This window comes from Ambystoma mexicanum, chromosome 3q (assembly GCF_040938575.1).
Source record: "Ambystoma mexicanum isolate Mex_15411 chromosome 3q, UKY_AmexF1_1, whole genome shotgun sequence".
NCBI classification, from domain to species: Eukaryota; Metazoa; Chordata; class Amphibia; order Caudata; family Ambystomatidae; genus Ambystoma; species Ambystoma mexicanum.
Genome location: NC_090926.1, coordinates 169,679,945 through 169,695,332, shown reverse-complemented (window position 1 = coordinate 169,695,332; position 15,388 = coordinate 169,679,945). Strand labels below are relative to the sequence as shown.

At 46.3% G+C, this 15,388-nt stretch overlaps 1 protein-coding gene across 7 annotated transcripts in view; it reads left to right on the top strand.

Annotated features, from left to right (window-relative positions):
• The window catches only part of SCN8A (sodium voltage-gated channel alpha subunit 8), a 1,610,732-nt gene that overhangs the window by 1,090,565 nt on the left and 504,779 nt on the right, over positions 1 to 15,388 (top strand). For all 7 annotated transcript variants that reach the window (XM_069653414.1, XM_069653412.1, XM_069653417.1 and 4 more), the window contains exon 16: positions 8,655 to 9,011. In XM_069653414.1, coding sequence (XP_069509515.1) covers positions 8,655 to 9,011 — 357 coding nt within the window. The remainder of the gene's footprint in view (positions 1 to 8,654; positions 9,012 to 15,388) is intronic.

Sequence of the window (15,388 nt, the reverse complement as noted above, 5' to 3'; positions counted from 1 at the left end):
TTTTCGTTTGTTGGTCGACCCTTGCTCCCCTCTTAGATGTAGATTTAGCTTAGGTGTTTTACCATCCTCTATTCATTGTTCAATAAACACCCTTGAACTGTGATCACTTGTGTCTGTCTTTACTGTTGCCACCATGAGTTCCTTACAACTGGTCAAAGAAGTTTCTTTATGCTTTGTCTGCGATTCCCCTGACAGGTAAGGTAATCTTCAACGTGAAACACTCCAGGGCATCATTGACGATCATGATAGTGGCCACATCAGTAATGTGGTAGCTTTTATCTTCTGTCATTATCAATCCGATTATACAGGAGGCTACAGTGATGACCAGATCTCCTCTCCGGACTAAAAGGAAATGTGTTCCTTCACAAAATGCCAACACTGAATCTTGCAGCATGGATCCTAATCTCATTCAATACAGACATTGTTGTCTTTTTCTTTTTATTCAATTTTAATATGCAAACAGTAATAAGAGCAGAACTCTCAGCATGAGAAGACCTGTTATGGTATGAAAATAAGATCAAATGGAAACATCACCGTAAATTTAGTGGATGACTGAAAAGTTTGAAAGAAGTGTGAAGACGATCCACCAGAGCTGTTTATACTTTTCAATGGAGGCTATTCCTGTGATGCCTCGGTGATGGTCAGAGCCCTGTTTCCTGCCCAGTTGCAACAGTACTTCCTTCCTTTACCTGGCTTAATCTGGTCTTTTTCCTCCCTAAATGTGCATTTCATAGCTGTAACAGGATATAAAAACTCGCCTTCTGAGAACTCCCTTCTTGCCGCTGGTGATAACATACCTTTAGACCCTCAATTAAATAATTTGTCTGCCGGTAGCAAAACCACTTCCTCCTTGGCAACTAAAAATATTGTCCTTTCTAAATTATTGGTCCCGCGATGCACAAGGCTAACCTACATCACCTACCTGAAAGGTAGCCTTTTTTTAATAGTCATCACATCAGCTGGGCGAGTTCCAGGTAGTGTTCTCAAGAGCTGGTCACTGTCTTCCACAAGGAAATAAGATGGTCCTTTGAACTTCCACCAAGTTACACCCTTAAGTGTTTTCTGATTTCCAGATTAATCAATCTGTATTTCCTTCATCCTTTTTCCCTAACAAGACCTCTCAGCACAAAAATGTCTCCTCATACATTAAATTCTTGACAGGCCCTTTGTTATTATATGGAAACGACCAAAGGGTCAAGAAAATCAAAATCACCATTTATCAATTGTGCATCAATAAAAAATGGGTGACTAGCCTTGAAATAATCTATGCCTGCCCTGGGAGGATAGTCTTTTGAATTTCATGTTACCAGAATGGAAAAAAAACACATCCTGCCAAGCTTAGGGCTCACCCCATGAGATCGAAGGCAGATAGTGCTGCTTTTAGGAATGTACCAATTTCTGAGATTTGTAAGGCAGCAATGTGGAAATACATTCACATGTTTGCCAGGTATTTCTGGATTTGAATGTAAAACAAGATGCCCAGTTTGAGAAGCCATTCCCGAGAAAAGTACTGCAATAATAATATAGGAGTGCTTCATCCATGTTGCCCGGTCTTCCCTCCTTCAAGGGGTAGGGACAATCTTTCTTTACTTTACAAAGGTTTATGAATATTAATGAAGATCCAGAGATGGAGGCAAATGTTATTTGTAATCCTAGTACTCCTACGTCCCGTCCCCTTTCCTCCATACTTAAGGGACATTCCTCCGTCCTGTGGGATGGGACCGGAGCACTTTGTAAAAAGCATCACATTTTTCAAAAGTTGTCCTTTTTTTACGCGGGGTACTGCACGCGGCTGTAACCCCACCCTCCTTAGCTCCACCCAGTGCATAGCCCATCAGTTATTTTCTCTGCACGTTTGGAACTGGACGCACTTGCACCTTCGGAAGATTTTTGTCCTTCCAGTGTCCTCTCCTGCTCCGGTTTAGCGGTCGCATAGTAGTCAGTCTATGCTGTTTCGGTTAGATTTTCTTAATTGTTCTTCCTGCGAACGACGTTTCGCTAGGGCGGATCCCCATCTTCTTTATAGAGTGTTTGGGTCTAGATTACTGGTGGGACTCGTGCTTCTACTGCGATTCCCTTTCGGTCCAGGCTCTTCAACGTCGTTTGGAACGGTGGGAGGTGGTGTTCCAGCGTGTTCCTCCTCTGCATTTTCAGAGTTTCATCGACGAGAAGAAGAGACGCCTTGTAAGCTCTTTAGTTTTTAGGGCACCCCGACTGGGAGACTCCTTCCCGGGATCTTCCCAGTCCGGGAGAGGCTTTAAAAGCTCTGTCACCAGGGTTTCCCCTGAGGTGCCTTCTAGGCCCAAGAAAAGTACCAGAGTTTTCGCCGAGGGCCTCCGTAAAGGGCCTACTCGCACTGAATTGCAATCCGAAGCCCCTCCTGTGGCGGTTATTCAACGGCTCAGTTCTACTGAGACAGTGGGTGCTGGAGCTTGCTTCGAGGTCTCCTTGTCTGGAGCTTTCCATACAGACACCGGGGCGCATCCCGAGGCCTCTATTGAGGTTTTCTGTACTGAACCAAGGTTTGAGGCCCCTCGTGAGGGTGCTGTTACCCGACTCAGGTCCGAGGTTCCTTTATTAGAGGCTAAGGTGACCGACAGAACTGAGAGGCCTGGTAAGGTATTGTCGGTGAGGTGGGTTCCTCATCGGTCCCGCTCTAGTGGGGATACCGGTTCTGTTGAGGGGGCACAGAGTGAGGTTGCTGACCGTAATTCCTCTGTTACCGGCGTTGCCATGGTTCCTCTTTTAGAGGCTAGTTTGGCTACTAGTATGTCTCAGAAACATCCTAGGCCACTGCCAAGGTTCTTTGTGTCAAGGCTAAAGTCTTTGGAGATCCCTGCCTCACTCACACATGTGACGCAGTTCCCCTCAGGCATTGACAAAATGGCACCCGTTCCTGCACGAACTGCGACAGCCATTTTGGACTCTTCCCTAACACCTACACATACGCCATCGGCGTTGGGTACTGGGTGCATCTTTTCGGGTGAACCGCGTTTTTCTGGTGCATCGCTTTGTCCAGTTTATGACTGGAACGCTCGGATGCCATTACAGCACTCGCTCTCGCTCTCTGCGGCATCTGCGCCATTGATCTATGTCAACCTGGCTGGTGAGGGCCCCTCTTGGCAACCCTCTCCTTTGCAGCCCTGGAGCTATTCCGGTCATGATAGGCTTCCTCCTGCCACAGTGTCCAAGCCTTCGGCGGAAGATGCCTTCTTCGGAAAATTTCAGAAGCTAATGCATCCCAACCCCATGATGGAATATTTCAATGTCTTTTTAAGGAAATCTGCCCTCTTGGGCACAGTTCTGTTCTGACGGTGCCCGTCACAGCACCAGTTGTCCCGGCAGCTGTCCCACCTCTACCAGTTGGCCCACCTGCAGCCCTTCCGCCTCTGCCACCCTTGTCTCTAATTGACAAGTCGTCAGCGGAGCCAGACGTGACGCGGGTCAATCCGGACGCGTTGGATGACACGCAAGGGGATCTGGATGGCGATGACCATCCCCGCTGTGTTATGGCGTTCCATGACCGGGTACTGAACATGACGACTCTTCTGGATGTTCTACTACCTGAGGCACCCCCTCCACAGGAAGGGGTGCTTTTGGGGGCGTTCACCTTGTCTCCCCTTGGAGCGCACCAGCTTGTTTTTTCAAAAAGACATTTTGGCAGAGGTCCGCAAAGTCTGGAATAAGCCACACTCTGAACCGCATTTTAACAAAAAGATTTACACTCCTTATAGGCTTCATACTTCGGAGGAAGTAGCCTTAGTGTCTTGCCCACTTCCTTCCTCCAAAGTGGTGGCGCCCGCTACGCTTCTATCCAGACCGGCTTCAGCATCATCTACAGCGGCGGCTCAGGTTCTGGCCAAAGAGGACAAGCTGCTTGACTCTTTGGGAAGGAAGATCTTTGCTAATTCAGCTCTGCAGTTGCACCAGCTCATTTTAGCGGGGGCAAATATGAAAATGTGGAAAGGTCTCTTCGGAATTTGAGGAGTTCATTTCTGCGGACAAGCTCGATGATTTTAAGTCTAGCTTTTCAGATGCCAGAGTCCTGGCGCAGGATATGCTTGAGGCTGCAGCGCACCATGTCGACACCTCGGCTCGGGGTCTCGTCAGGCTTGGCTTCACGTCACTAAGTTTTCCAAGGAGGTGCAGGATAAAGTCCTGGACCTGCCCTTTGATGGCAAAGAACTGTTCAATTCGTCAACGGATGTAAAGCTGACTAAAACAAAAGACAGCACTCAGACGGCCAAGTCTTTGTCCGTTCTGGTAAAGCCATCTTTTATGGCTCAGAGAACGCCATCGCAGCTTCGGTCTTCCTTTGGTTTTCGGGGGTTTCTAGATCGGAAAACACGGAGAGTTGATCCTCCAGCTGGAAATTCCCGCCGGCGTCAGCAGCGAGGCTGGTTTTTCTCTCAGTCCTCGGCCTCCTCCTCAGGATCTGGGGGTCCCGCCTCTGAGAAAACCACTAAATGAGGGTTTTTGGCGCTGGCACGAGACCCCGGTGGGAGGGCGCATTGCATCTCACTGGGAGGCGTGGCAGACCATCACAGAGGACCGGTGGGTCTTGTCAGTAGCTCGGGCGGGCTTCTGCTTGCCCCTTCCCACTACCCCACCCTTCAATCCTCCTTTACAGCAGTCGGGGACGCCCTCCCTCAGAGCCGAAGTCCATAAGCCTCTGGATCTCAAGGTGGTAGAACCCGTTCCCCTAGGGGAGCGAGGGGAGGGCTTCTACTCCTGTCTGTTCACGGTGCCCAAACCCAGCCAGGCTGGCCTGCGCACCATCCTAGACTTTCCCAGTTCAACCTTTCTCTTTCCCAAAAGAAATTCAAGATGATCGCCCCCAGCCAGATAAAGTCCTCTCTTTAGAAGGGCGAAGGGCTCAGCCTGGTGGACCTTCAGGATGCTTATGCGCATATCCTCATTTGGAGCCCGCATCGGAAATACCTACGCTTTTCCATGGCGGAGGAGCATTTCCAGTTTTGTGTGTTCCCTTTTGCTCTCAGCTCGGCACTGTGTGTCTTTACGAAGATGATGTCGGTCATCGCAGCTTATCTTTGGCTTCAGGGTATCCATGTGTATCTGTATTTGGATGACTGACTGTTGCGCAGTCCCTGTCCACTGAAAGCCTCAACCAACCTTCAGTGTCTCCTCCAGCTCCTGTTCCACCTTGGGCTGTCGGTGACATGGCAGAAATCCTCCATGACGGTCTTTCAGGACTTGATTTTCCTGGGTTTTCGTTGGAACACGATCGATTGCAAGGTATCCCTGACTGGGGACTGAATGGCAGATTTGTTCACCACTTGCCAGGTGTTTATGCACTCGGAGAGCATGTCGGCCTGGGGGTTTCGGAGGCTTCTGGGCCTCATGGCTTTGTGCATTCTAGCTCTTCCTCTTGCTCGTCTCAAGAGGAGGCGGACGCAGATGGCTCTTTGGAGCTCATGGCTTCAGACAGTGGACCCAGATTCCAAAATGATACTGGTTCCATCGTTCATGAGGACGGACCTCTTGTGGTGGTCGTCTCTCCGCAATCTATCTGTGGACCCTTGCCCGCAATTGACTGTCACAACGGACTCCTCCCTTCTGGGCTGGGGGCGACGCTGGATCATCTTCACATTTCAGATCTCTGGTCGCCACAGGACAGACGGTTTCATATACATTATCTGGAGCTTCTGGCTATATTCCTGGCTCTGAAAGCATTCAAACCGGGTATTGTCAACAGGGTGGTCCGTGTCCACACGTACAATGCGGTGTCCATGTTCTATATCAACAAGCAGGGGGCTACGAGGTCTCCTCCTCTTGTAGATCTTACCATTCAGATCTGGGAATGGGCCATTCAGCATGGTATCTGGCTGGTAGTGGTTCACATCCCGGGTCAGCTGAATGTTACTGCGGATGCCCTCAGCCGACGAGTAATTGTCAGCTACGAGTGGGACCTGAATACAGAGATCCTCTCAGACATTTTTCGCTGCTGGGGCACTCCAGAAGTGGACCGCTTTGCGACATCCATAAACCAGAAGCTTCCCCTGTATGCCACCAGGAACGGGCTCGGAGCCTCCTCACTCGGGGATGCATCTCCGAAATCCCATGGCACAATATGAAGGCCTATGCCTTTCCGCCTCTTCCTCTGATCCATCAGGCGCTTTGCAAGCTGAGGAACACGGTGAATTGTTGTCTGCTGTTCATAGCCCCTTGGTGGCCAGCCAGGCTCTGGTTTTCGGAGCTTCAGCATCCATCAGTGTGCCCGCCGCTCAAGCTACCACAGGTTCCCAACCTACTTCACTAGAGCGATCAACAACTGTGGCACCCCTCCCCACACGTTCAGCTTGGTGCCTGAGTTCAGATCTTTAGAGCGTTTCAACTTGTCCGCGGATAACATGCGCATTATTCAAGCGGCCAGGAAGCCCTCAAGATCTCAGTATAAAAGTAAATAGCTAAGCTTCTGTGACTGGTGTTTGGCGAGGCAGCTAGACCCCAGGGAGGCTACTATCGACACGGTCCTGTCTTTTGTCTGATTTGGCAGAATCTGGCATCCATGTCTTGTCCTGCCGGACATATTTATCGGCTGTTGCCGCTTATTTATCCATTAATCAGTGTCCTTTTTCACTATCTAATCCAGTCATTAAAAGGCACTTTGCGGGCTGATGCATCTTTATCCTCCTGTTTGCAATCTGCATCCAAGGTGCAATTTGAATGTGGTCCTTATGGCCTTGTGTTATAAGCCTTTTGAGCCCATGGCTACTGTCGATTTTGAGAACCTTTCCTGGAAAGTGTCCCTTTTGATTGCTGGGACTTCGGCAAGGCGTGTAAGTGAGCTTCAGGCCTTGTCGGTTGAGCATCGATTCCTTACATTTCATAAAGATAAGGTTGTCCTGCGAGCGAATCCCGCCTTTCTTCCTAAGGTGGTCTCTGATTTTCATCTGAATCAGTCAATGTCATTACATGTATTCTTCCCAGACCCGGCCTCAGAGGCCGAAAGGGTTCTGCACTGCCTGGACGTTAGAAGAGTCCTTAAGATCTATCTGGATAGAACATCTGAGCTCAGGAACTCCTCGCAGCTTTTTGTGACCTTCGGAAGTCCGCAAAGAAAGCCGGCCTCAAAAGCAACCATCTCCCGGTGGATAGCTGCCTGTATTTCTGAGGCGTATACCATTCAGGGTCCTTGGGCCCCAAAGGGAATTCATGCTCATCTTGTGTGGGACAAGGCGGCTGCCGTTGCCTTCCAAAATATGTTTCCTGGGAGACCATTGCGAAAGCGGCTACGTGGGCCTCCCCATCGGCTTTTTGTAAGCATTACTGTCTGGACCTGAGCTCCAGGACTGATGCTCAGTTCAGTCAAGCTGTGCTTAAGAACCTATTTCGGTAAGGAGTTTCCATCCACCTGTAATTCCTGTGAGGACTGCTTGGGAATCACCCATAAGTATGGAGGAAAGGGGAACGTAGGAGTATAATAAAGTCACTCACCGTAGTGACTACCTTACTCTTAGTCCATAGTCCCCTTTCCTCCATACTCCCGCCCGCCGTCCCCTTTAAAAAGGTTCCTCTGTTATTGCTTAAAGGTCATAGACCTGGGGATGGAAAAGAACTGATGGGCGATGCGATGGGCGGAGCTAAGGAGGGTGGGGTTACGGCCGCGTGCGGTACCCTGCGTAAAAAGAGGACACATTTTGAAAAATGTGATGCTTTTTACAAAGTGCTCCAGTCCCATCCCACAGGACTGATGAATGTCCCATAAGTATGGAGGAAAGGGGACTGTGGACTAGGAGTAAGGTAGTCACTACGGTGAGTAACTTTATTATTCTCCTTCTTGACCATCTTCATTAATATAACTAAACCTTTTTTCATTCCCTGAAACTTCATCACAGGATGGATCACTCTTTATATTGAACCTTCTTATCCTTTGCACAAAAAGTAACTTAGGGCTCAATACACTGCATCATGGGATACAAGGGAAGCCTAGCAGCCAAAAGCGACAGCTGCCTTTTTTGTTTAACTTTTTCAACTGTTCAGCTGTCTCCTTAGCACATTGTTTTCTATGAGCGCAGTCAATACTGAATCAGTAGCTCTTCTATGGCATGTATATTGTAACAAATTGAAAAGAAATTCCACATAAAGCATGTTTAGAACTAAAATAGTTAGATATGTGATTTATGAAGAGGTGCTCAGAGACCCCACCTGTAGACAGACTATTCTAGTTTATAAATATTAAAAGATACTAGAACTAGCATTACAAGGCACTTTCCTTCTTACCGAAGTTGACTTGATAGCCGTCTCTATCTCCTCTTTTCCCCAGTTGCTCATACAACTGTTGGCTGCTTAATGATTTATCCAAAATGTCAACATTTCTTTGCTTATATCTTTATCAGCTTCCTCCCAGTTGTTTGTAACTCAGGATCTAATCACAATAATTGGTAGATAAATTAAAGTTGTATTTGGTTATGTTGGAGACATTATTTTGCACTGTTCATAAATTACTATTGTGGGATTTAATTACCCAAAAAATGCCTTAGCAGTGAGATGCATATATTTCTGAAAATGACTTGGCTCTTCTGATAATTTTATTTGCCTTGTTTACTTTTGTTATGTCTAATGCACTGCTTTCATTTTGCCCACATTAATTGATGATACAAGTTAATATTTTCTCTGTTCCTCTTTCATAGCTGAGAGTTTTCAAACTGGCCAAATCTTGGCCAACTTTAAACATGCTCATAAAAATCATCGGTAATTCTGTGGGTGCCCTGGGAAATCTGACACTGGTGTTGGCCATCATCGTTTTTATCTTTGCTGTCGTCGGCATGCAGCTATTTGGTAAAAGCTACAAGGACTGCGTCTGCAAAATTAATGAGGAGTGTATTCTTCCTCGTTGGCACATGAATGACTTCTTCCATTCTTTCCTCATCGTGTTCCGTGTATTGTGTGGAGAGTGGATTGAAACCATGTGGGACTGTATGGAGGTGGCCGGACAAGCCATGTGCTTGTGTGTCTTCATGATGGTCATGGTCATTGGAAATCTGGTGGTAAGTAGCTATTTTAATATTGAACATTTTGCTTGTGATTTAAAAAATATAAAACTTTCCATACTGACACTATATTGCCTTTGCTTGCACTTGTTTCTCTTTATATTTCCCACTTCGCTGGAAATAAAATAGGATTAATTGTGTTATACTGTTAAGGCAGTTTTGTACAACCCCCTGTTGAGTGCTTGGCAACCACATACCCTAAGGAGAGGCAAGAGCACACACACAAAAATAAAATCAAACCCTTCTTAAAGGTAGATAATTTGACAGAACAGTCAGTCTTAACTCTCTGGAAGGGGATGTATGCATAGAAAAATACACCACACTGATAAAATGAAAAATATATACATTTATTATGTTACTGTGATAGATTGCCACTTGGTAAGGGTGTAGAAGCCCTAGCTGTTTGGTTTTGTATCAATTTAATAAAATTATACAGGTAATTCCATCTCTGGATGGGTAATCTGTTGCTCAGACTCGCCGTCCATAAGCTCCATGCCAAAAGCATAGTGTGTACTTTTGCCCTGTTGCATCAGTATCCTGATCTGTAGGGCCTGCTCTACTAGTGGCACAGAGCAGGTTCAGAGGACACGATTGCCCATTTGATAGCTAAGTATCTGCAGTGCAGGAGCTGCATTAAAGATCTGCACCTCTGTACCCAAACCCTATAATTATGAGTTTACTGTTGTGGTGGCAGATGCATCTTTATATATAAGCCATACCTGAGTTCTGTAATGCTGGATGGTATTTCTCATTATTATAGCCACAGCAATATATCACATCACACATGTCAGCCCTGTGAGCAAAGCTTAGCTGTTAAGGTATTGTCTATTCTGCCCAGACAGGCTGTCCTTGCACTGCTAGTAAGACTATACTCTTGGAGATTGCCTTTATTGGTCTCTTTTTGAGGGCAGATAACACTCTCCCCATATAGACACCCACTCCACAGAAAGCTGTGCTGGAAACACTAATCAGAGGGCAGACCGATTCACAAAAGGCTTAGGCTTATACCAGGGTGCTGCACGCTAAAATGGCCTTTTGATCCTATTGAGAAGGGAAGGGGTGGGGTTAGTGTATACAGAAGAGTCTCTTTACAACTGGAGGAAAGTTCCACCATCTTGTTTTTCCCTGCCTCTATCTTTCCTTTCTGTCCCCTGCACTATTAGCATGTACTTTAGGTGTGATGTCAGAAGACAAAGTCCACTTATTTCAAGAACAGGAATTGGACCCCAACAATTAGGCTAGCTTTAGTCCAATTACCTGTGGGCTTTTACCTTTAAAAGAAGGGGTCTGCCACTCCCTCCTTTATTCACCTTTGGACACACAAAAAATAATTCATTGGACCTCTGTTGGGAGAGTTGATCTCGCCGAAGTCTTCCACCAGTGAGGTGAAGGCAGAGTGTCCAAGGCAAAGGCAAGCCATGTCCCCTCACTGCCTCCAGGGACCATTGGGAGTTAACTGTTGCCTCTCTGCCAGCCACAACCCAGGTACCAACCCAGGACCTCCCTGTGTTGAGGCACCCCTGTAGTTGTGGGCTAGCCTCCCCTGGGTGTTGGAGCTTGAGAACAAGGACTGAAACTTATCCTTGAGTTTTTGGATTGGGACTCGCAGCAACCGAGAGTCAAGCCAACCAGGATCCCTGTGTTTTCGCCAACTAACCAATTCAAACCATGATTCGAGCCCATTTGACTGCATTGAACCATCCGTATCTTCGGGAACTGTCTTTGGCACACACCCGCTCTACGAAACACTAAACTGCGCATTCGATCTGGTTTGCCTCCGCATTGTTCGCCCAGCTCACGGTTTCCCCAGCTCGAACTTGAAGCTCTTCAGTTCACCCGCCACCTTCCAACCACCTTTTCAATCCACCAGCATCTTCGTTGTTGATCTTCAACAGTCGTCCAGACACTGTTGTGAATGGGGACTTACCGGGACATTCCGACCTGTGCGGACCCGATAAGTCCCCATTCAACCAACCATTCTTCATTCCCATTGAGCCCTTATAGGGCTCAATGGGAATGGGGAAGGCGCTAATTACGGGCCCGTAAATTACCACACGGCCTTTGCGGGTCCCGCTAAGGGACCTCAGAATTGGGCGGTATGGGTTTAATGGCACCGGTCTCCTTACCGGTGACCGTTAACCTTTACCGCCCACTCGGAATGAGGACCATAGTCTCTTTGCCGTCAAACCGTACATGGTGACCCTCACGGTCCGCACTTCTCTGAACATCGCCTTTGAACTGCACAAGCTCCTGTTCATTCTCTACTCAACATCCACTCCCTGTCTGGAACAACGCAACTGATGTACCCGAACAGCTGAATTGCACATACAAATCTTTTTGCTCCTGCACCGTGCTAGCTGAGCATGTTGTTGCATCAGTTTGAACTGCAAACTTGGTTGCATCTGCTGTCTTCAAACCTCTGCTCCCCCTGGCAGCATCTTTGCTGCAAATTGTCATCAGAGTCAAACTAACTATAAACCATTTAAAATGGACTGCGCATCCAGTCTCTAGCCTGTTCACCATCGGACGGACCCTGGTGGCCATCACGTTCTGCACCCTGCTTCATCGAACTGATCCTGTGAGAACCTCACATCCATTCACCAGCATGTTCCCAGTGGGACCAACTCACCTGACCTGCTGGCCCTCACTTTCTGCACTTCTTCATGCATTGGCTTGGAATGCAACAAGCCTGTTCGACCCCTGCTCGACACTGTTCCCTGTCTAGAACAACGCGACTGCTGCATTCAAATCACATGAAAAGCACTAAGAAGCCTGATTCGATGCTGTCGAAACATCATAAACTGCAGAAGGTATTATTGATTAACTGCCCCGTTGGTCCACCTTTGGGCCCCAGAGACTGGTTAGGTCCCCTTTAATCCCTTTCTGCACCAGAACATATCCTTTTACAAACATTGTGGTTTTTCCTTGCTTTACACCCCCGATTCATGACCCAGGAGTGCTACATCTTTCTATCTGCATACATTCTGTGTTCTTTCCTCAGGGGTGGGATTTGTGAAGTGTTTTTATATTTAGTTATTTTTTCAGATGGTGTATTTAAAGTATATCTATTTTTTATAGAACCTTGATAGACATTCCCTTTATTTTGGACTGTTGTACTATTGCGGTTTGGGTTGCTACTGACCCAGATTTATACTCCTCTTGACAGCATAACCTTCCCTATGCCCACAATACCACAAAAGGTGAAGGAGGTATAGCTCTTAATTGTGCCTTTTTTACCTTTATGATTCGGATCACTCATGGTCTGTAGCCGTTTGAGGGCAGAGTAGACTTTTTAGCCACTTCTAAACCTTTTACTCCTGCCGGCCAGAAGTCATTTTGTCACAGTTATACATATATAACTACTTCTGAAAGTAATATATATAGTCTAAAAATAGATAGGATATTAACAACAGTAAATGCCATTGATTACTCGCCTCAACCCTATACTTAAATGTGGGCACGCCATCTAAAATGAAGCAACCCATATAGTGAACGGGGGGTGGGGACCAGACATTCTAACACACAGTTAAATATATCTAGTATCTTGGGGTCAGGGATTTGGGGGTGGGAGGGGAGAAAGAGGGATAATTGTATGGGAGAGCTGGAAAAGCAGAAATGTCATGCTTTGTTTTCATTGTCGTCTTTCTCACTTGGAATATGATGTTCGGCAGGATTCAAGCTCATGACCCAACCAGCTCTGTAATCCTTCGTGCTCCATTTTCTTTGATGATGTTATTGACCTCTTGTGCAAACTTTAATAAAAACATATTTTCAAAAAATAAAATATCTAGTCCATGCACAAAAACAGTACATTGTCCTAGAATACAAAACCCATTCCTATATTTTGTAGGGCCATTAACCCAGTGTTAGTCACACATAACATAAAGAGAAGAGGTAGGAAGAAATGGAATGTGCCATCATAACATAGTTAAAATAGTCCGAATAGGTTCCTTTGGCCAACCCCAAAAATCACAGTAATTCTGGCCTTCTGTGGCACAGCATAAGGAAAATACAAATACACACCACAGTGAAAGACATGTAATCACTCTGAATTAATCAAATTCCGAAATGTGCGAAGGAGAAATAAACAAAAGTTATTTTACTGAAAATAACTATAGATTTTCCCTTTAACTGAAATTTCAGACTACCCCACTTCCCCCACCCCCTTACTTACCTGTGGGTGGCACACTCCTTGTGTGCCGCCATCTCCTGCATCCCTTTGCGACGCTGGTTCCCTTCACTTGCGTGGATGGGAAACCAGCACCACAGGGTCCTCTTTTCTTTTTAAAACTGTATTCCGACAGGTGCGGGGGACAACCCTGCAACACCCGCCGACATTACAGTGAACAAGGGTGCGGGGGACACCCCTGCAGCCCCTGCTGACTTGGTCGTAATTTTGGTCCGTACGTAATTTTTGTCTGGCCAAAATTCTGTCAAATCCCCCATTAGTTTTCTTTTTGTTTTTTTGTACGGAACCCACAGACACAGGTATGGAGTATAAAACAACTCTAAAATACAGTCAGAGCCCACATAAAGATCTAGATACACTTTAGCAACAGCTACCAATGTAGGACACTTTATTGAAAAATAGTGTTATTAAAATATACAGTGTAAATATGTATTCACACTAACACATGACTTTCAAAATGATATAAAAAATCACTTGTAAGTACAAAAATTCTCATACTTGGCCTAGAACTCCCTGAACCCAAAATGGGTACAGGCAAGAAAAATATCCACGGGCAGGTAAGTGGTAGATAAGCACCCTCATTCACTTTAGTGGATTTTCAAAGTGAGTACAAAGTTCCATAGAAATAAGCGTTACAAAGTCAGTAGGCCATCTGCGTGCATCAGGAGAATATAGGTAAGTCCAAGTTCTATACCAATGGTGTGGATTTGGTGGTACAGAACAGGTTCAACAACCAGTATCCCCAGCGCAGTAGGAAGACCCCCAATGCTATCCCATGTGAAAATGTGGTAATGACTTGCTTCCAAAAGGTAATGACACTGGACCTGAGCAGGGTCCTCAGAGGTGTTTGGTGTTTCCTCCCAGAAAATTGATTCCCAAAAGGCACAACAACCGCTAAGTGCAAGCCTTCTTTTCATAGGGTGCTTTACTAGATCAGATGGGCAGGGAGTTTAACCCTGGGCTAAAGACAACACCCATGATGGGAAAGAACAAGCAGCCTTCCCATGATGGAGCCCCTGAAGCAAAGGAAAGGGCGAGGAAGACATAAGGATTGTTAAAGAACTTGGCAAAGTGGATTCCGCCGACATCTCAGTGGGCCAAAGGAGGCAGCATCCCAGCAGACAATGGTCCCAACATGGAGACAACGGTGGGGGGCAAGCCAGGACAGCCCAAAGAGCAGGTGAGGTCTGGTTTGGTGTCCCAAAACTCTTACAGGCAACAATAGCTACCAACACCAAAGCGGGTACCCTGGCGGCAAATGTCAGGAAGCAGTTTTAAAACACCCTGGAAATAGTTCTAGCGTCGGTGGAGCCTCCTGTACAAAGTCAACAGTGAATATGCAGTTGACGAGATGCACATTGCTAGACCATAGTTAGTCTCCATGTCTCTTACATAATTTCTCTTTCACTTCGATACTGCTAAGATTGACCACAATGACGAGCGTGTGCTGTTGATGTAGAAACCGGGCATTTAGATCCCTGCAGCAATCTTGAGAGGATTCACTGCAATAGTTCAGGTGGCATTTCTTAGAACAAGAGACGCTGGCGAGTGAAGCTGTGACCGAGAACCGGAGCATAAGAGCAGAGCAGGTGACCAGTGCATAAGGCAGACAAGTAATAGGCATAATATAAACCAACATAATGCCATCCTGTGTTTAAAACTGGAGACGAGGTTCAATGTGATAACCAATACACTTGTGGTGAGGTAAAGAACCAACAAAAAAAGAGGTGATGTCTGGAAGGTTTAGAATTAATCTTAACATCTGGCATTGCTCTGGGCAACCCGCCAGTCCATTGTTGTTGACCTGCCAAGAGATTACAAAAGGGGAAAGAACATATGCAAATCAGTACAGAACCAGGTCAAAGAAAGGAGGATGCAGAACCAGCAATCTCCAAGCGACTTGAGACTTTAAGTGAATTCTAATTGTTAGTGGAGAATATCTAATAAACTCAGAGGCTTTAGGAGATGCTGGGAACCTAGGGGAGGCAAGGAACAACCTCAAAAAGGTTTCTATTAATGTTAACTTTTACATTGTCTAGTCCTCCTTTTGTGTTGAAGATAACTGTAATGTAGCGCTAGAAGTTATTTGTGGGATCTAGCGACACCAAGTTGGGAGGAAATGGATAGTATTCCTTCTATTTTGCAAAACAGTTAAGCACTTTTGAGAGCCTCATCAGCCAGATCC